General features: G+C 45.6%; 1 protein-coding gene across 6 annotated transcripts in view; it reads left to right on the forward strand.

Moving 5' to 3' along the window:
* Nucleotides 1–20,813, forward strand: part of FBXW4 (F-box and WD repeat domain containing 4) — an 80,659-nt gene that overhangs the window by 11,949 nt on the left and 47,897 nt on the right. For 3 of the 6 annotated variants that reach the window (XR_004385498.1, XM_032881864.1, XM_032881855.1), the window contains exons 2-5: nt 6,322–6,417; nt 9,228–9,413; nt 9,866–9,998; nt 15,103–15,197. Coding sequence is in view for 5 of the 6 variants with exons in the window: in XM_032881864.1 (XP_032737755.1) it covers nt 6,322–6,417; nt 9,228–9,413; nt 9,866–9,998; nt 15,103–15,197 (510 nt within the window). In the remaining variant the exon portion in view is untranslated. The other 3 variants (XM_032881897.1, XM_032881879.1, XM_032881887.1) reach the window with 2 other exon arrangements.

Raw genomic sequence — 20,813 nt, forward strand, 5'->3', positions numbered from 1 at the left:
CTTTGACTGGACTGTGACAGGTCCCAAGGCGGGAGGGAGGAGAGGGGTGGGTACCTGTTTTCAGAGAAAGATTGTTTTATTCCTTCTGATTTTTCAGGTGCTGAAGCCATAGGATGTCGCCACCAGCTAGGGAAACTAACCATCAAGGATGATGGAGTGGACAAAAGGGATGAAAATCTGAGTTGTTAAGCTGCTTTTAACAGAGTGGTACTATTTCTCAAGTCGGAGCCAAAGGGAGTGGCTTGACAAAGTTGAAATTTGATTTGAAGGGCCAGAGCCAAGTGTCGTGAGGACGGCGTTGGTTGTGGGAGAGCCGCCTGCACCTGCTGTTTGGTAGCAGCTTTTTAAAGTTCAACTTTGAAAGTTTCTTGCTGGGGTGATCAGGCCCTCAGGGCAGTGCTTTGACCCTTAGTAAAGTGTCAGCAAATGGCAGTTAAGTGATCAGAGAGAGGAGACAAGTGTTGTCCTTAACCCAGTTCAGGAAATATATTGATTCTTTCCCCCTTGCTTCCTTCCTGCTGTGATCCAGAATATTCAATTTTTGGTTTCATCTCTACTTCTTAACTTGGACCTAACTCCAGAGGAAAGGTGAGCTACAGAGGATGTCTTCTTTTATAACCTGGGAGGGATTTGCAGAGAAGATTTGACAGGGAGTCTGATCTTTCCCATTAAGAGTTTAATTCTTTGGTCCATCCTGTTAACTGTCCTTTGCTCTGCTTAGTTCTCTCTCCACCTGATCACGAGGCTTGCTCTCTAGCATTGTGAAACCGGGGACCGCATTCACCCAGTGACAAATTCACTAACATATTTTAGCTTTAATGTGTGTACACTCAAATCCTTATCATTCAGCCTGAAAGAGGACTACGGTTTGACATTGGAACAGTTTTTAATAATTATAATTAATTAGTTAGGAGAAAAATAAATGGTTATTGGATCAGCTTCAGGGATGACACTATTAATTGGTATTAACTACTACCTGTATTTATATTTATGTAAAAAGAATGGACGTTTTCTGTACTTACACGGTACTTTGTTTTAGTTGTCATTTTAAAAAACCATGATTGTGAGAAATACTGTCCTCATTTCTTGGGGGAAGGTATTAGCCATTAGAGAAGTCAAGTCACCAGAATGCTATAATTAATAAGAGGTTGAACTGGGATTCAGATCCTAGTTTCCTAACTGTGCATTCTGGGCTTTTCCCACAACTTCATTGATTCTACTATTTAGTTAAAGGTAAATTGAGAGACCTAATGATCAATAATTATGTGAGAGAGATCTGTATAAATAGGTAAGATCTAGAAACTCACTTCCAAAGCACCATCTATTTACCTCTTCTGACGTGTTTACGGAGGCGTAATTTTATGTAGCATATCTTCACCTCTATCTTTATAAATTGGATTTCATGTTAAATTTACCATCGCTCGCTATGGTCCTTTCCAAAATGTTTGGCAGTTCCCACATCTGTCATTTTCAGTGGCAGGATATCCACTGCATGAGTATACTGACTGTTCTCCCCCACAGACAAACATCTGGGCCGTTTCCAGGTTTTAGCTCAAATATATAGCCACAACTATAAATATCTTTGTAAAAATATATTTTTTTCTTTTGAATTATTTCTTGGTGATTTAGTGCTGAAAATGGGAATGCTGGGTCAGAAGCTGTCATTTAACAGTTCTCCTAGACAGAATTCCTTCCTGAAGGGCTGTACCAGTGTGCTACCCGCCATGTATAATCAAACCCAAAACTTTCATCAAACCAAAGCCAACTTCCTTTTTTTTTGCCACCTAGTAATAGATGTGAGGTGGCACTTTAATAATTGTTTTAATATGCATGTCTGGATTAACATTGTGGGATGTTTCCTTAGTGTTTTTTCTATGGACACAGTGGGACTGTTCTTATCTGCTGTTGGTTATGGATGAGAAGGCATTAGAGACTGGGTGTTATTCTGGTAGATTTCTGTCAGTCCCTTAAAAGTTTTAGAGATAAAACTTGTACCTATAGTATTGTTAATTTCCCCCTGTATATTCTCTGTTGTTTTCATTTTAATCTCTTGTTTTTCTTCTGTACAGCATTTAAAATTTAAACGCTTTAAAATCTTCTAGTTAAAAAAATATTTTAAGGGGCACCTGGGTGGCTCAGTCAAGCATCTGCCTTCGGCTCAGGTTATGATCTCAGGGTGCCAGGATCAAGCCCCACATAGGGCTCCCAGCTCAGCTGGGAATCGGCTTCTTGCTCTGCCCCTACCCCTGCTCATGCTCTCACTCCCTCTCTCTCTCTCACTCTCTCTAATAAAGTCTTTAAAAATTTTTTTTAATTCACTTTCATTTCAGGGGGATTTATTAAATTGGGTTATGAGATATAATGTAAATCAGTTTTTTTCTCCATTGATAATCCAGTTTAGTCACCAGCATTATTTTATTTTTTTATTTTTAAAGGCATTATTATTATTTTAATGAGTATTTTCTTCTTTACCAAAATATTACAGTGTAGAAAAATCAGAAAATACAGAAAAACACAAAGAAAATAACACACAAAGATGACTATACACAGTTAACTAGTTTATTTTTTTAATTGTTCATTTTATAAATAATTTATAGTGTCAGACCAGTATATTGGTCTGCCCATTCCTTCACTGTCCTATAGCATCCCCAGTAAGTGAGGGGAAATGGGACCCAGTTTACTAATATATTTTATTTGATTTTTAAAAAGATTTTATTTATTTATTTGACAGAGAGAGAGATCACAAGTAGGCAGAGAGGCAGGCAGAGAGAGAGGGGGAAGCAGGCTCCCTGCTGTGAGCAGAGGGCTTGATGCAGGGCTTGATCCCAGGACCCCGAGATCATGACCTGAGCCGAAGGCAGAGGCTTAACCCACTGAGCCACCCAGGCGCCCCTGCCAGTTTACTATTTTAGAGTATTTACTTGCCATGTTCTTTCTAGGCATGTATATTCCTCTTCCCTCCCTTCTTTCTCATAAACTTGGGAACATGTTACATAAAAACCCAACAACACTAATGGAGTAGTGATTTTTTTCCCTTACTTTAAAATTTTACTTTGTTTGTTATATATTAAGTTCATATCAGTTTGGGTGCTTTCTGGCTTTCTCTTTTTAAGTTGAAGTATCAGCTAGTTTGTTTATTGGTTATTTCCAAGGTCTTCTAATTGGATAAAATACAGGAAGTATAATTGTGAACTATCTAAATATAATTGTTAACTATCAACAAACACTTTTTTTTTTAAAGATTTTGTTTATTTATTTGACAGACAGAGATCACAAGTAGGCAGAGAGGCAGAGAGAGAGAGAGAGGAGGAAGCAGGCTCCCTGCTGAGCAGAGGGCCCGATGCTGGTCTCCATCCCAGGACCCTGGGACCATGACCTGAGCTGAAGGCAGAGGCTTTAACCCACTGAGCCACCCAGGCGCCCCAACAAACACTTATTGATACTTAATATGCATAGACATTGGGTAAATGAAAAACAGTTCCTGGTTCATCATAAATACCATACTAAATGTTAAATAAATTATCTTTGGAATTATGATCCAGAGAGATTATAGAACATTCTACATCATTTTAAAAATAGTGTTCAGTTGGGTTAACTAAACTCTGCTCACTATGTTGAAAGATTTTCCATAGTAAGGTTGAAATAAAAATGTATTTTGGGGGCGCCTGGCTGGCTTAGTCAGTAGAGCATGTGATCCTTGATCTCAGGGTTGTGAGTTCAAGCCCCAAATCGGACATGGAGCCTACTAAAAAAACAACAACCCTATTTTGGGTTGCTCTCTTCTAGCCAGAAAATTATAATAAGGAACCCTTTACTGAACATTCACTCTCTTTAAAGTGTTTCAAAAGATTGACGTGAAGTCATGGATATGTAAACATTTTTTAAGTGTCCACATGGGCAAAATGCTATAAAAAGAATAATAAATTGGAACAAAATTGACAATACAGATTATATGAAGAGCCTTTACAAACTCACAAGAAAAAGACCAAAGTCCTCGTAGGAACAGGGACAAAGGGTATGAGCAAGCATTTCCCAGAAGGAATGCTAATGGCTTTCAAACATATAACCAGATACTCAGTCTTACCCATAATTAGAAAAAACACTATACACATTTAAGCAACAGGAAGGAAACATTCGAAAAAAGATTTTTATTTATTTGAGAGACAGAGAGTGTGAGCCGAGGGAAGGGCAGAGGGAGACAGTCTTCAAGCAGATTGCCCACAGAGCGCAGAGCCTCACACAGGGCTCGATCCCATGACCCTGAGCTCATGACCTGAGCTGAAATCAAGAGTTGGATGCTTAACTGACTGAGCCGCCCAGGTGCCCCCAAAACCATCTTTTCTAACCTGCATTTGTTATCATCTTGAAAGCAGGACTTGACTGCTGCCTTTTAGCAAATGGTAGTAAATGTGGTGGTTACAGCAGAGATGGGAAGAAATGCAAGTCTCTCTCTTCTTTTCTCAGAAGGCATGGTAGTTATCACTCTGTGTTCCAAGCAGTGTGCCTTTATTGTCCAATGGAGTAGGCAAGGAAACACAGGGGAGCTCTGGGACCTAAAACGAAGTTTTCAAGTTCTTGCTCATGATTTCAAAATTCTGTCCGAAGGTGCATTTTCAGAGGGGCTTTGAGCCCTTCTCCCTATCCCCTACCACTCCAACCCAGTCATAAATTATGCCATTCCCGTTGCTCTTCCTGTGCTAACTTTCCTCACCCAGATAATACTATTGACACATTTTCTTAAATGAAAGATTTAAAACAGAAAAGTTGAATGACATGTACCATGAACACTCATACACCCACAACCTAGATTCTGTAGTTAACATTTCACTGTATTTGCTTTATCATGCATTTCAGTGAGTTGTAGAGGTCAGACGCTTCACCTGTAAATGCTTCAGCGTGTGTGCATATACCTGGTATATATTAGTTTATAGGCCTTTTCATTTATCAAAAATTTATATACAGTGAAATGCTCAAATCTTAAGTGTATCATTGGGTGCATTTTTTTTCATTTGATGCATTTTTGACAAGTGCGTCCGTACCCGTGTAACCCAGAAAGTTTCTGTATATTCCTTCCCAGTCAATCCCTTTCCCAGTGACAGGATTCCCAGTGGTAATCACCATTCTGATTCTTCCATTATAGATTAGTTCTCCCCCTTACACTTCACATGAGCAGAATCATACAACATGAGCTCTTTTGTGTAATGTTCCTTTCATTCAGCAGGACATTTTTGAGATCCGCCCACATTACTGTGTGTATCAGGACTTCTTCCCTTCTTATTGCCGAGTAGCATTCTGTCAGGTGAATATATACCACGGGGTGTTTGCCCATTTTCCTCTTGTTGGCTGCCTGGGCTGTTTTCAACTTCTGGCTGTTATGACTAAAGTTGCAATGAACATTCTTGTGCAAGTCTTTTTGTGGACATATGCTTTCTCTTGGGTAATTGCTAGGTCATAGAGTAGGTATATGTTTAGATTTATAATAAACTGCCAGACATTTTTCCAAAATGGCTGTACCATTTTGCTTTCCCACCAAGGTTGTAGCAGAGTTCCTTCCTGGCCTTCAAAAATAAAATATATTCATATATATGTATATATATATATATATATATGTATACAACTGTGTGTGTGTACACATTATACACATGCAATTACATATATAAAATTACATATGTACATATATAAATGTATGTATAATATATACATATACGTATATATACAATTATACACATATAATTTCTTCATATTTTCTGGACATTAGCCATTGGCCAGATATACATTTTGTGACCATTTTCCCCCAGACTGTGGTGTATATTAAAGTATAATAATGTATATTTTTGGTGAGCAAAAATTTAAAATTTTGATAATGTCTCATTTATTAGACTTTTCTTTCATGCTATTGCTTTCTGTGTCTTAAGAGACCCTTGCTTAGCCCCCAAGTTGCAGAGATGTTTTGACATATTTTAGTTTTAGATGTTATGTTTAAATTCATTTTCAATTAATTTTCTGTTTGGTATGAGGTAGGAGTCAGAGTCCGTGTTTTTCCTTAGGGACCGCCAGTGGTTCCAGTTCTCTGTTATCCTTTCTCTGTTAGATTGCTTTGGCATTGCTATAGACTCTGTAATGGACAGACTGTTGTCCTTGGCTTCCTTGGTTATCCTAGGCTGGGGAGAGGAAGTTATTCCTTTCTTGTGTCCTAACCCCATCACTTATATCTAGACGTATTATAGATAGTCCTCTGAGTTCTGACTCATAGGCCTATAGAATTTTCTATGGTTGGCAATGAGTTGTCATGACTAGGTTATCTGTTCTGTCTGAAAACAGGATGGCCAGTGTCCCGGTGAAGGAACGGGTGAAGGTGTCTCAGAACTGGAGGTTGGGGCGCTGCCGAGAGGGGATTCTGCTGAAGTGGAGATGCAGGTAAAGTAGCCTCTTACCTCTTTTAAAGCTACCTGCGATAGAAAAGCATGCTGGGAAGTAAAAAGTCTGGTCCTAGCTAGAGTGGAAATGTGTCTCTCTTGAGTGGTGTGGCCCTGGCGATCCTTTAAACATGAACGGGGCGTCAGAGGGACAACTTCTTCTTCTTCTCTTTTTTTAAATTTGTAAAAATTACAAAAAAGTGCACTTTCTTTTAACAAATTCCGCATTTTTATGATGATAAAAATAACATGTGTATTGTAGAGATTTGAAAAAATAGAAAAGTTTAAAGAAGAAAACAAAACTTCCATGTAATGCGCCAACTCAGAGGTAACCGCTGTTAATGTACCTCATTGAAAGAAAGAAACGAAGCCAGCATTTCAACCCATCTTGTTTTACACTTGTTTTGTTTAAATCCCCTCTGTGGACTCACACCTTCACTTCCTTCATTCCATTAGCCCTCAGCCCAACTTCTTACGGAGGCAAAACAGGACCTATGGGCTTGGCTCTAGATGTTATAGGAGGTAGAGCTCGGAACTGTGCGGAAAGTTAGGCAGTGGCTTTGGACTGCTAATACCACCCATTTTATGCTTCACTGATGCTACATTATTTCATAGTTACCACTTGACTCCCTACCTAAAAAGTGCTCCTTATCGACTGGTTGGAATGGAGAAGGAACATCATGGTTCCTCATTGCAACTTGACCTGCATTCAGGCTTCTTCCTTTGAGGACCCCTTCTCCCTTGCTGGTGTCCAGTTTCTGCTGCTTTCCTGGGTGGTGGGTGCTGCGAAGTGTGCACGGGTCCTGGCACTCGTGATGGTAAAGAAACTACTTGCGGGGAGAGAGATTTTTATGTAAAAAACTTTATCCCGTGCTTCCCGCTTTTGCCTTTTAATACCAGAAAGTAGAGTTTATTTCTCTATCAAGGTTTTGTCCCTGACGTCTTTTTTGGGAATGGTTTCAAAGCAGTTTGGCAAATAAACACACAAAGCAGTTACCAGGCTGCCCCGGGATTCTCCACTGTTCGCCTGGCGTGAACCTGGTTTCTCGTCCTAGGCAAGTGGCTATTTACCAGATGACTCTGAACGCATGCATTCCAGCCCCTTCTGCTTGCTCCGAACTTGAGTGTGCCACAGACCCGTGCAAGGGGCTGTTGAAGAAAGAAGCACATAATGAGTGAGAATATAGGCATCTGTACACACTCTTCACATGTCCTATATAATATATGCACATGCTTGTAAAAACCTCCTGAGCAGAAACTCAGCTACTACAAAGTCCAAGCTGCATTTAATGGCCCGTCAAGTCAATTTGCAGAACTTTTCCACATTCCCATGACGCTTGTATTAAGGAGTCTGGGGAAGAAACACAGCCCAGTATGCTCAGACAGGCTTGGCAGTGGGAGATGGTGACTCTGTAAATGCGGATGAATCAGCTGTCCCTGTGCTTAGCTTGGGATCGGGTAGCTGCAGAACTCCTGCGTAGAGTAGGACAGGCTGCTGGGAGGTCTGCCTTGGAAAGGGGCTTAGTCTCCACCAGAGAACCTCGGGTCTGGCAGAGTCGGCCTGCCTTCCCTTCTATCTTTTTTCTTTTCTTTTCCTTTTTTCTCTTCTCTTCTCTTTTTCTTTCATTTTCTTTCTCTCTCTCTCCTCCCTCCCTCCTTCCTTCTCTCTGTCTCTCTTTCTTTCTCACTCCTTCCCTCCCTTCCTCTCTTCATTCCTTTCTTTTTCTTTCCTTCTTTTAAAATACTTTATTTATGTGTGCGTGTGTGAGTGTGTGTGCGTGAGGCAGAGAGAGAGAGTGCGTGATGGGGAGGAGCAGAGAGAGAGGGACAAGCAGACTCCACGCTGAGTGGAGCCTGTCTCAGGGCTTGATCTCAGGTCCCTGAGATCATGACCTGAGTTGAAATCAATTGGTCGCTTTACTGACTGAGTCATGCAGGCGCCCCTGGCAGAGACTTCTTTCTTAAGGCTCATTCTGTGCCGTGGGACTGGCCTGTGGCTTCTAACCTTTCTTCCTCCTGCCAGACAATAGAGGGAATCTTTAAATATTTGTGGATTTCTTTTATCAGCTGTCTAGGAGAGCTATTTCCCTGGAGCCCCCAAACCGTAGTGGACTGCTGCGCAGCCATGTTTTCCCATTGCCCCACTTACCCTCTAATACAGAAACACAGCTATCCCCTGGGCGGACCTAGATAGCTAACCATTGCATTAGCATCCTTTCCTAAATGGCTTTATTCCTTTCACTTATGAATGGCTCCTTTGCTATAGCGGGATAAGGGAATGGGGCTTCTTGGGGCTCACTCTTCTCTTTTCTCCATCTGCCGTGTTGGGGGAAGAAGTAAGAAGTATGTGTGGGGAGTCTTGGAACCTCGAAACTTATCGCTTAACACTTCAAATCGGGGAGGATGCAGAATGAAAGAAAATCACTTCATCTGGGTGGAAGGTTTCTTTTTTAACCCTCTCCACGGCTCAGTCATTGAATTCGCCGAACTCTGCCTACCCCCAAGAAGTCTGTGTTGCCAGTAATTTGAGTCTTAAGCATTCTCTAATTCAGAGTGATATTTAATCGATCTTTTAGTTCTGACTTTCTTTTAGAAAGTCCAAAGAAGATTAGGTTACCATAAAGCTCAATCTCTCTGGTTTTCTGAGGGTGGCCTAGGGGTACGTAATTTTACAGGAGAGGAGGGAGGTGAAGGCTTAGCTGTGCAGGTTATCCTTGTTAAGTTGGGCATCAGTCAGCCTCTCCGAAGATTGGAGTTGAGTTTTCATGCTGTATCTTGATAATTCTTAAATTGTGTTTTTCGTCTCTGCAGTCAGATGCCCTGGATGCAGCTAGAAGGTGATTCTCTGTACATATCCCAGGCTAATTTCATCCTGGCCTATCAGTTCCGCCCAGATGGTGCCAGTTTGAACCGTCGGCCCCTGGGAGTCTTTGCTGGGCATGATGAGGACGTTTGCCACTTCGTGCTGGCCAACTCGCATATTATCAGTGCGGGAGGGTAAGTGCTGCAGGCTTCTCCTTCTCCTCCTTCCTTAGCATTCTTTAGGGGACTTCTGCTTGTCTGCCTCTGATTTTCTCTCTCAACTCCAAAGAGGTGAGGAAGGAGACCATAAGAAGAGGGAGTTTTTTTCCCCCCCATTTGTAGCAGAGAGGTTTACCAAAGGCATTTAATAGGGTTAGCCGGAGAGGGAAAACAGGAAGAGCCTTTAATGAAAAGTGAAGCTGGTTTTGATACTCTCATGGGAGAGATTTGTTTTATCTCTCAGCTCTGCTCAGCCCCAAGTGTACTGGAGAAGCAGAGGTGTCAGAGCTCAGTGCCTTGTTGAGCTGAATTGCTTAAAACAGCAAATTTGGACATCACTGGAGACTCAGGCTGCTTCTGTAGCCTTGTTCTCTTCCAACAGAGAGAATAATTGGCTATTGGGGGTGGGCTCCCTATTTCTCTCCTAGAGATGGGAAGATTGGTGTTCATAAGATTCATAGCACCTTCACTGTCAAGTACTCGGCTCATGAACAGGAGGTGAACTGTGTGGATTGCAGAGGGGGCATCATCGTGAGTGGCTCCAGGGACAGAACGGCCAAGGTGAGTGGTCTCCCCCTTACGTAGGGTTATTCCCGCCTGTCTATAGGGAGTGGGGTGGGAGAGGGTGGATAGGGCCTTGAGTCTTGGGATTGGCTGAGGGCATTGGGTGGGGGTAGTGGGGGGACGACACGATAAAGGACTCACTTATGTGCCTCTGGCATGCAGGTTACCATGCCAGGCTCTGTCCCTGCCAGCTGGCCTGAGAAAGGAGTGGACAGTGGCTGGGAAGCTTGCCACTCACTTGAAATGTGGCGTGAACTCAAAAACAGAGGGCCTGGCTAGCTTTTCCTCCCTGCGCTGAATTTCCTCAAGTTTGTGGGCTGAGTTCTGACCCCAATATTTTATTTTAAACTCTCCCTCCTTTTGCTTGCTCTCTGTTTAGGGAGGTTAATTTTTCACCACCTTGTTTATAAGCAATCAGGCTGATAATTAAAATGTGTTTTTACTGCTTCTCTGGAGAGTGATGTGGTCAGCAAGCAGTAGAAAGACGAGGAGAGAAAGGCATTTTGGTGCGTCATTGCCAAACTGCCTGGTCTCTGGTCAGTCATCTGCCAACGTGGACCAGAACCAGGCCGATAAGTAGTGTGACCCCTGCTTTAGGGGCTGCGCTCCTCCAAGTTTGAGTCAAACAGGCCTCCACCCATAAGACAGAGAAGAACGTCTTTCTCCCTCCCTGTGTCCAGCGGCCCCAGGCTGGGCCCGCACACACCTGGTCTTTTGGGGCTGCTGTGGAAACTGCGCTGGCAATTCAGTCGAGGGGCAGGACGCCTGACAGTATCCTACTTGCCTGTTTCCCGGCATCTGGAGACTCCATAGTGCCAACAGGAGCAAAAATGCCTGCTCGTGTCAGCAAATGGGCCGCTAAGACACCTGGGGAGGGTCTCTGGAGAGGGAAGTTGCAGTTTTTACTCGTTAACTTTTCTGACTTCAGGAACCCTCTGGTGATTAGTCCTTCGTATAAAAATGCCACCAATTTATATAAAAAGAAGGACTATATATGGTCCTTTCACTTCTGGAAGTTTTTCCTCTCTTAGCTCATTTCTTCCTTACTTCCTTACCTTGTATTCTGTCAGAGACGTGCATACCAGCACAGGAAGCCTGAGAAACACCTGGAAAAATCTTTTGAACCAACTTGGAAACTGAATTTCCTATTGCCTATTTCCTGTTTCCCTTACCCTGTGCTTATTTCAGGTTTCTGATTGGTCACCGTCGTTGTACCATTCCTTCCAAAGAGACTGGCCCTAACTTGCTATACTCCTCAGAAATCAATTTGCATAGAAATCTTTCTGGCATGTGTGACCTAAAAATATTCCCATTGCCTTCTGGCATCTTCCTGTTATGGTTTCAAGTCTCCCCTGACCCCTCTTTTCAGTGACATGTCTTTCTTCTGTCCTCTTCTCTGGGGTCTGACACCCAGAGCAATGAAAACTAAGCTTTATGACCAAAGGCAGCAATCCAGGGGGATGGACTGCTTGTAGTCAAAGGGTAGTAATCCTAATATTTGGGATGTTGGGTTACTTTCATGTTTTTTTTTTTTTAAATTTTGAAAAGATTTTATTTATTTATTTGACAGAGACACAGCAAGAGAGGGAACACAGCAGAGGGCGTGGGAGAGAGAGAAGTAGGCCCCCCGTGGAGCAGGAGGCCCGATGTGGGGCTCGATCCTGGGACCCTGGGATCATGACGTGAGCTGAAGGCAGATGCTTAACAACTTAGCCACCCAGCCACCCCTAGTATCATGTTTTAAGTACTGCCTCAACCCTGTTTGGTAGATTCAATTTGTTTTTAAGCATTAAAGTAGGTACTTTCTAATTTTAAAATTGTCACCACGGTTCATCCTTTTCCCATTGAGGATTTCTTTTAAGTCAGTGACAGAATTTCCCCTTGTGTCCTGGTTCTTCAACTCCAAAAAGCTGGCCTGCTGTTTTGGGGTTCCCCAGTGATCTCCGGGCCAGCCCATCTTTGCAGATTTCTGGATGCTGTGTCTGCTCCCTCTCTGTTGCTGTCTTTGCTTCTAGCTGCCTTCATCTTCCTGACCTGTTTCTACATTACCCATTGCTAGTCTTTTATAACCAGCCCTCCGTTCTTTTCGGTGGTTTCTGCAGTCCCATAGCTGCTTCTGTAGGCTTCTGGTACACGCCAGCCTTCATGAGAACTTAGTCATGTTTGCCTGTAAACATCTGTAGCCTGTTTGTCTCCCCAAATACATACTGTGTTTTAGGAAAGAAATTTGTTTTTGTTGGGGTGAAAGGAACTAAAACATTTTTTTGGTAAGACTTCTGAGTTAGGGACTGCTCAGAGAGCCTTCTTCCTCCTCCCCCCTGCCACTTTCAAACTTATCGTGACTTAGTGTGGGTTGCCTCTTGGGGGTTTAGGGAGGCCAGCTCCATCCTGAGATGTGACAGGAATGTAGGAATGTTCTCAGTGGGCCTGGGCTGGTTCTGGCCATTCTTTCCTTGTCTCCTTTAGTTCTCTATTTTTCCATTCATTCCTAAAAGTACCTACTATATGCAAGTCGTCGTGCACAAGGCACTGGGGCTCGTCAAAGGTGAGGAAGAGATGGCCTCTCTTCTGGAGGCGAGCTGAGACGTGCCTGCAGTGGCACGGAAGCTGATGGGAAGTGGCCGGGACTGTGAAGTGTGAGGCCCCAGGGAGAGGGCCAGAAAGAAGGAGGGTGGAGAGATCACATCTGGCTTGAAAAGGGAGACTTTATGAAGGAAGAAACATTTGAACTTGTTGGTTTTTTTCTTCTTTTAGTTATTTTTCAATGCAGAGGTTTGCTTGTTTATGTACAAGTAACCAGACCCGATGCTGAGCACTTGACAATTGTTCATTTTCTCCTTTTCTCCTTTAGGAGAATTGTTTCTTCACATAATTCTGCTCGTAGTATATTTTGCATGCTCCGTTACCCTACTGTAGCTACTTTATGTTACAAGGTTTCCTATTATTATTACATATTATTTGTGCCATCTTTAATGGCTTAATGAGTAATAAGACCCACCATTACTGAATGCTGGATACCTGCCAGATGCTGGCATACTGTGTTTGGTGCTTTACACGTTTCTTGACTTTTCTGAAGCCCTCAAAAGATAGGTATTATTTCGCATTGTACACATGAGGAAACTGAGGCTAAGGAGTGCTGAAACATCCCTAAGATCAGAGCTATTAAGTAACAACTGGGTGCAGACACATGTGTCTGATTCCAAAGCCCATGCCTGCTCTTCCTGCAACCGTAGGCTGCTGGGAATATTTTTACCGCACAGGTTTCTCTTCGTTTTAGGATCGTTATCTTCAGGTAGGGTCTCAGCAATAGAATGACTGGGTGTGAGGCTTTGGTCGTTTTAAGGGTCTTGATGCCTGTCTTCAACTGCTTTTCTGGAAGGACCGTATAAATGTCCACTTCTGCTGAGTTCTTTCTTTTCCAGGGGTGGGTTTGTTTTGGATTTGACCACTGAGAGTAAGGTGTGATCAGCATATTGTTGTCAACTCCCTTCCCTCGGGCATCATGAACTCGGGGTTTCTGGTGGATGGTGTGCTGCTGCTGCTGCAGCCAGGGGCTTCCTGGCCACTTCCTTAACATCATGCTCAGCATTGGCAGCAAGCTTCCTGAGCCACTCCTGGAGACCAGGAACCTTGTCCTGTGGTTTGCACCATGGAATCTATCAGCTCCTTTCTTGGGGGGCACTGGTGACTTCAGGACTGGAGCTGGCCCCAGAGATTGTGTAATCAGAGGCCTTAGTGTCTCCCCACCCTCCTACCTACCTCCTAGGGAGTTGGCTTCTGAGGAGAGGCAAATCTCTCATTCCGACTGGGACTGTGTGAGAGAAGACATTAAAAGTGCATCTTGATACAGGCAAAGTGGCCTGGCTGTAGATCCAGAGAAAGCCAGAATCATGGCACTCCAGGAAGGTTGAGGTATTTACCTTTGTTTTCTGCCCGTCTTTGTTCAGGATCTTCTTGTTAAGTTTATTTTCTTTTCCCTACATTGGAAGGAACTCACACCTCCTCCCACCGTCATGCATACACAAAATCTTTAAACACTTTCTCCTTTTATAGGGAAGACATGTCATGTGACCCTAAGAAGGCAAGACCATCCCCACTCTGTCACCTGCCCCTTAAACTCAAGGAATGTCTCTAGAAAGTTCTTCCATCTAAGGTCCGGACTGGCTTTTGTGTGTTCCCCTTATAGCACCACGGGGACCTTGAGAGGTCAGTGATCCATCTTGCAGCCTCAGGGTCCCTCCTTGGCCGCTGTCTGGGACAGCCCTGTACATCCTTCCTTTCTGTTTGGTTAGAGGCTTATTTCCCCGAGTGTGTCATCTGGGGTTGGGTGAGGTGAGGGGGGCCTTGTGCTTAATGGGAGATTTCTAAATGCACTGGCCGCTGAGGGCTCCCTGAGTGTTGATTAGAGCTAAGCCCGGAGTGGCTGCTAATGTACATTCCTGACTGATAGGGACCAGATAACGTGCTCCAAGCAATATTTTTAACCTGTAGGAGATATGGGAGCTTAAAAGAGCTAAGGTTTTCTGCTACTTTTGGTGACACTAGGTGCTAAATTCCCTGCTGACACGAATAGCACTGGATCCTGGGCATTATCAACAAACAAACAACGACACGCCACCTTTGTGCTTTGAAGACTCTCTTCTTCCCTTCGTTCCTTCCCTTGTATCTTTCTTTTTACTCCTCTCTCCTTGCTGTCCTTGTTCCCCCACACTGGGCCTTGATGATCGTCCTCCCTACCTCCCAAAGGAAAATCTGGGTGAGGGAGAGGAAAAAGGAAAACCCACAAACACAAGGAGGTTACTAAGAGAGGTGAGTCCCACCTGTTAACCCTGCTGAGTCAGGTCTCAGCTGAAGAGTATGGACTTCTGATTCCCGGGTATAGAATTGGGTGGTGCAGAAAGGGCTCTCAGGTGGACGTTAAGGAGGGCGGTCCGTACGGGAGTCAGGTCTCAGAGGCTGGGACGGCTCCTCTGCTCCTCCGAGCTCAGCATTTGCAGGACAGAAAGGACTTTCCATTCCCCTCCCCTGCCTCCCTGGGACACTCATCCCACATCTCAACCCCAGGCAGTGCCAACGAGAGCATCTCCTCTCCTGTTTCCAGGTATGGCCTTTGGCCTCGGGTCGGCTGGGGCAGTGCTTACACACCATCCAGACTGAAGACCGAGTCTGGTCCATCGCTATCAGCCCAGTACTAAGGTAAGGGAGATGTTTTGGGGTATGGTTTTGTCCTGTGTAATAATGCTTTATTTTCTGAGGTCGGGCAGGCTCGGCAGTCTTCCCCCTGTGTATTGCCCACTGCTTTAAGCCTGTTTTCTGGAGATTTTGAAAATCCTTCAGAGGCCTGAGTCTGTGGCTCCTTTCATATATGCATGGGGTGGAGACAGCATTCCAGAGGTAACTTCCTAGGCATCTACCCTGGAAATATGAGGGAAAAGATACCATTAAAATGTAACCGAGGCCAGCTGTTCCAAGAGTGCCCCTTCTGGAGCATATGCCCTCTGGGGCTACTTCCAAAGCAGAGGCCTGTTAGCTCCCCTGGGAAGTTACTGCACCAGCCAGCCTGCTCTCACCACCCACATCTGGTTTGTTCCCCTTGGAAAATGTCTTCTGGAGTATCCCTTCCAGAGCTGAGTCATCAGGACAGGTGTGAGGCCCATGTCCAATTGGGCCCTCATCCAAAGGCAGGTATGTGGGGTAGAGTGATAATTGTGGCAGAAGTGCTAAATTTTTTTTAAAAGACTTTTTTAAAAAAGATTTTATTTATTTATTTGACAGACAGAGATCACAAGTAGGCAGAGAGGCAGGCAGAGAGAGAGGAGGAAGCAGGCTCCCCGCCAAGCAGAGAGCCCGATGTGGGGCTCTATCCCAGGACTCTGAAATCATGACCTGAGCCGAAGGCAGAGGCTTAACCCACTGAGCCACCCAGGCGCCCCAGAAGTGCTAAATTTTTGGTGGTAGCTTTACTTTACTCTTCGGCCTCTTTCCTCTAGCTTTACCAGTAAACAAGTGAGCTTTGCATCCTGACTTCTGCTTTCTAGGCTTTCTTGAACCAAGGCTGAGCCTCTCTCCTCTCCAGAAGGATACATGGACTCTCCTCCTGCACCTGCTCTGCCAGAGTGTTTGTTCTTCTGGGGTCTTCCCTCACTACCCTTGACCCTCACTCCTCACCTCAGTGATCGGTGGGAAAGCTGTAGGGGTGCCACCCTCCAACAGGGGGTTTAAGTCAGTCACTAGTTTTACGAGAGAGTTGATTTCCACCCCTCCCCAACTCAGCCCCCTTCAGCCTCCCTCTCCTCACCCCACGGAGCCTACACCCCTCCTCCTGCCCCCTTTGCAACTCCCTTTCAAATTTTTTTCTTTCTAAAGAATTAGAGCCGATTAGCCACGTCATTAATTCTTCAATTTGACGGCTGATATAGCAGGACCTGAAACACATTGCTGACCCCAGAGAATGGAGACCCCGTTCCTTAGCATATTGACGATGGGAGAAGTTAATTAAAATTCCACAGAGCGGAGGTGTCGGCTAACCTATAAACCTGTCGCCGTTCAGAACAAATCATTCTAGCAATCCTAGGGAAGAGGGAAGGAAAGACCAGCAGGGAGTAGAGAGGCCTAAGTGTGTGGGAGCGGACAGTGGAGAAAGAGCGATCAGGCAGGGTCCCCTCCACAGTGGTTTTCCATTGCTCCCCCTTTTAAAGCCAGTGGGCCAGGCTTGGGGGTCTGTGGGCTGGATGTGTGTGAGGATTGAAGGTAGGCTGAACAGCCTGTGGGAGGTGGCAGGTTGGCTGGTAACCATCTTACAGACTTCTGCTGATGTCAGGAGACTAGGGTAGGCTGGGGTGTGGCCGATGGTAGAGGGAAGCCCTTCAGGGCTGGTGATCTAGACCAAAGAACATGGCTATTCAACTAGCACCCCATCCCTTGGTCCTCGACTCTAGCCACCTCTCTGGAATATGTCAGGCTACCCGTAACAGAATAGAGCATGGCAATGGTTGAAGATAGCTTCAGTCAAAAAGGTTGAGGTCCTAGTTGGTCTTGTCATTAAGAAGCATATAGAACACAGCAAAAGGGGGCTCCTGGGTGGCTCAGTGGGTTAAAGCCTCTGCCTTCGGCTCAGGTCATGATCTCAGGGTCCTGGGATCACGCCCCGCATCGGGCCCTCTGCTCAGCAGGGAGCCTGCTTCCTCCCCTCTCTCTGCCTGCCTCTCTGCCTACTTCTGATCTCTGTCTAATAAATAAATAAAACCTTAAAAAAAAAAAAGAACACAGCAAAAGGCATTTGTTTCGGCCACAACTTGCAGCCTGGCTTTGAGGATCGACCTGGCTTTCGGACAATACCAGTACTAGTCTACAACGGCCACAACACGTGTGTATTAGTCATTTGCCCTGTGCCAGACCCTTTGCTAGGTCCTTGATGTGCCTCCTCTTCGGTGAAAACCTGGATCGTTTGTTCTCATTCTCCTTGAGAGCCTGCTTATCCTCTTGGTGTACCTCCTTGGCCCTAAGATGACTCTTTCACTCACTGTTGATTGGCTGTTCGGCTCCTGAACCGCAGTTGTTTGAGATGACCTTTTCCCCAGCTCGACAGGTGGTGTTGGGGACTCTTTGAAAATTGTTTGTGTTGTTTGGGACCCTGGCTTTACTCGGTGGTCAGGGTGGATGCTGCTGCTCTTCCCCCCCCCCCCCCCCTTTTCTCTTACCCTGAGTGTCCTGGGCCAGGGCTGCTTCATTCCATTATTAAATCCATTTCTTCTCCCCGTGTCCATGAAGTTGCACCTGTCAATGAGTGCTTCCATTTTTCCCATCTGGGGAGACCCTGCCTCCTGGCTTCGGGGTCTGTTCTGGAAGAGGCTGCTTTGTCATCACCAGCAGGGTGGCCTCAGGTAAGTCATTCCTTTCTCTGAGCCTCTTTCTTCATTTATTCAATGTAGATACAGTTTCTTTTATAGACCTTGCTAGATGATTGTGAAGATGACCTGAAATGATTAGAAAATACTCGGCAGGGATGAGGTCATGATCCTCGGTTCAGGTCATGATCCCAGGATCCTGGGATCCAGCCCTGCATCGGGTTCCTTGCTCAGCAGGAAGCCTGCTTCGCCCTCTGCCTGCCGCTCCCCCTGTTTGTGGCATTCTCTCTCTGGCAGATAAATAAATACAATCTTAAAAAAATGTCTTCAGAAGATATTAAGAAAGTGAAAATACAGGGACCCCTGGGTGGCGTAGTCCATTAAGCGTTTGCTTTTGGCTACTGTCATGATTCCGGGATCCTGGGATCAAGTCCCACATCCAGCTCCTTGCTCAGCGGGGAGTCTCCTTCTCCCTCTGCCTGCTCTGCCTGCCCTGCCTGCTGCTCTCCTGTTTGTGCCCGAGCGCTGTCTCTCTATCTCTCTCTCGCAAATAAATAAAATCTTAAAAAAACAACACTCTACAAAGCTAAAAGGCCTATCTCACCATGTCACCCAGAATCTCTCCTCTCTGGGGTAGCATTCGTTCAGAGGCGTTAGTTGCTCTCTTGTCTCCAGCTTGGCTGGGGACTTTTCTGGGCCCTCCTGGAGCTACGCTACTCGTCTACAGTCTTCTTGAGGTGGGGGACCCTCAGCAGGAATTGCCTCCTCCCCGCCACCCCAGTGTTCCTGCCCTTGCCCGCTGTCTTCTCTTCCCCTCCCCGCCACACACCCTGTTGAGTATGGTCATCGGTGTGCGTGTGGTCACTACTGGCATGTGACCGTGAACCCCTCACAAAGAACATGAGTGGGGCGTGGGCAGCACTTTCCCTCTGGGGCATGTATTCCTGGTTGACCCGATGGCTTCCCAGTCTCTCACTGCTCCCTCATCCGTTTAGAAGGATCCTGAACAGTTAGGAGACCTGCCACATCCCTTTTCTCAATTAATCTTTCTTCTATTGAAAACAGTTTGTCAGAGCTATGCCTCATATCTATCAAAGCTGTGCTTTGCTGCCTTCTTTTTCTTAGGTGTGTGCTTAGACACTTGTAGTAGGAAACACGAAGCCTCAAGCCTCAGGCTTTGTTTGAGGTGCTCATGACTGGGAGAAAGCCGGTATTCCGTCCTGTGTCCAAATGTCACCTTTCCTTCCTCCCATGACCTTGAGTTCTTGATTGGTAAACAGCTGTGGAGGGTGATATTTAATACCAGATATGTGCTTAGAGCTGTGTTTAGGTACTCGAAACCACAGAAGGAAAACCAGTAGTCTCCACAGGAGGGTGGAAGACAAGGACCTTTTTCTCTACTACTTGTGTGCCCTCCTGCCCGTCTTCTTTCCCTGACACCAGTGATCCTGTTTTTAAGATTCCTGACTCACTGGTGAAGCGCTCCTTCTGGAGAGGAGGCGCAGCCTGGAGCTGTTTGAGGGAAAGGAGGACAGCCTGAGATGGGAGAGAGGAGCTGTGGGAGGTTCACCCAGGGCCTGAGGCTGTAGGTCCGGGTGTGCTTGTATAGCTCCCATATGACCTCCTGGGGCCACATTGGATTCTAAGCACTTTTCCATGAGTAATACAGAAAAGCATAGTTGGTTTTTTTTTTAAGATTAAAAAAAAAATTTATTAGGGATCACAAGTAGGCAGAGAGGCAGGCAGAGAGAGAGGGGGAAGCAGGCTCTCCGCTGAGCAGAGAGCTCGTTGTGGGGCTCGATCCCAGGACCCTGAGATCCTGACCTGAGCTGAAGGCAGAGGCTTAACCCACCTCATGAGCCACCCAGGCGCCCTGAAAAGCATAATTTTTAAAATGGGCGATAAATTTTATTGCCATTTAAAAACTATTACCAGCTGAATAAATTTAGCAAATACTCAAGAGTAAGGAAATAAGGCACAGCTAAAGACCCCTTCCTTGCTCCTCCCGCTGCCCTACATATTGACCAGACCCTTGGGAGATGGCAGTTCCCGGGAGGGTTTTATGCAGGGCTGGGGTGAGATGGAACTGTAACGGCTGCCAGGTGACACTGAGCACCTGGAACTCTGCCTTCTCTGGCTGAGGGGGCCGGGGGTGCCACCACCACACCCCTCCCCAGCAGAGGGAGAAAGTGAGCCTCAGGGAAGACTGATGCAGGCCACATGTGGTGTGGGGCAGAGGAGGTGGCTCTTCAGCTCAGGTCTCTTGCCTAGAGCCGCGTCCTGGGGTGCTGAGGGACGCCCGCGAGGCAGGCCCAGGTCATTGCTGTGCCTTCATCCACTGTGGATGCATGGTGGATAGTAGCTGTGGCCCTTGAAAGGCTCTTGGGGCCTGAGGAACATTCTGTCTTCCTAGAGGCCCTAGTTGAGGTGGAGGGGTCGGGGAGAGCAGGACATCCGTGAGGCCTGGGCTCTCCCGGGCACCTGTGAGTGCTTGTTGATCTTTGGTTTGGTGCGGGGTGGGGTGCTCCAAGCCAGCTGTGGGGCCCTGGGGGCTGAAGTGAATCCGGAGACCGGATCACCCTGTTAGCCTGCTAGGGGCAGAGCGAGGAACCCACGGCTCCTCCTTCCTCTGCAGACACCATATTTATTGTCCTCCAAGAACAAGGAGGTGCTCAGCCAACTCTTTTCTTCATCTCCAAACAACGCTTGCAATCGTGTGAGTGTGGTCAGAAGGCTTCCCAGGACACTTGGGTTTTAATCCCGTCTCTCTTGTTTCTGTCATTAGGAAAATATATTGAGTGGTATAGGTGTAGAAAACTGACTTCGCTGTGTTATTAAGTATACAATATAATTTTGTGTAACTTTGCTTACTGTGGTGGCCTGTTTGTTTTAGGGCGGAATAGTCCAAGTCTGCATGAAATGTACCGATTCAAATTTGTAAAGTGAGTTGTGGTCTCTGGGGGGT

The sequence above is a fragment of the Lontra canadensis genome, unplaced genomic scaffold (genome assembly GCF_010015895.1).
Source record: "Lontra canadensis isolate GAN:19392208 unplaced genomic scaffold, GSC_riverotter_1.0 scaffold3, whole genome shotgun sequence".
Lineage (NCBI taxonomy): Eukaryota > Metazoa > Chordata > Mammalia > Carnivora > Mustelidae > Lontra > Lontra canadensis.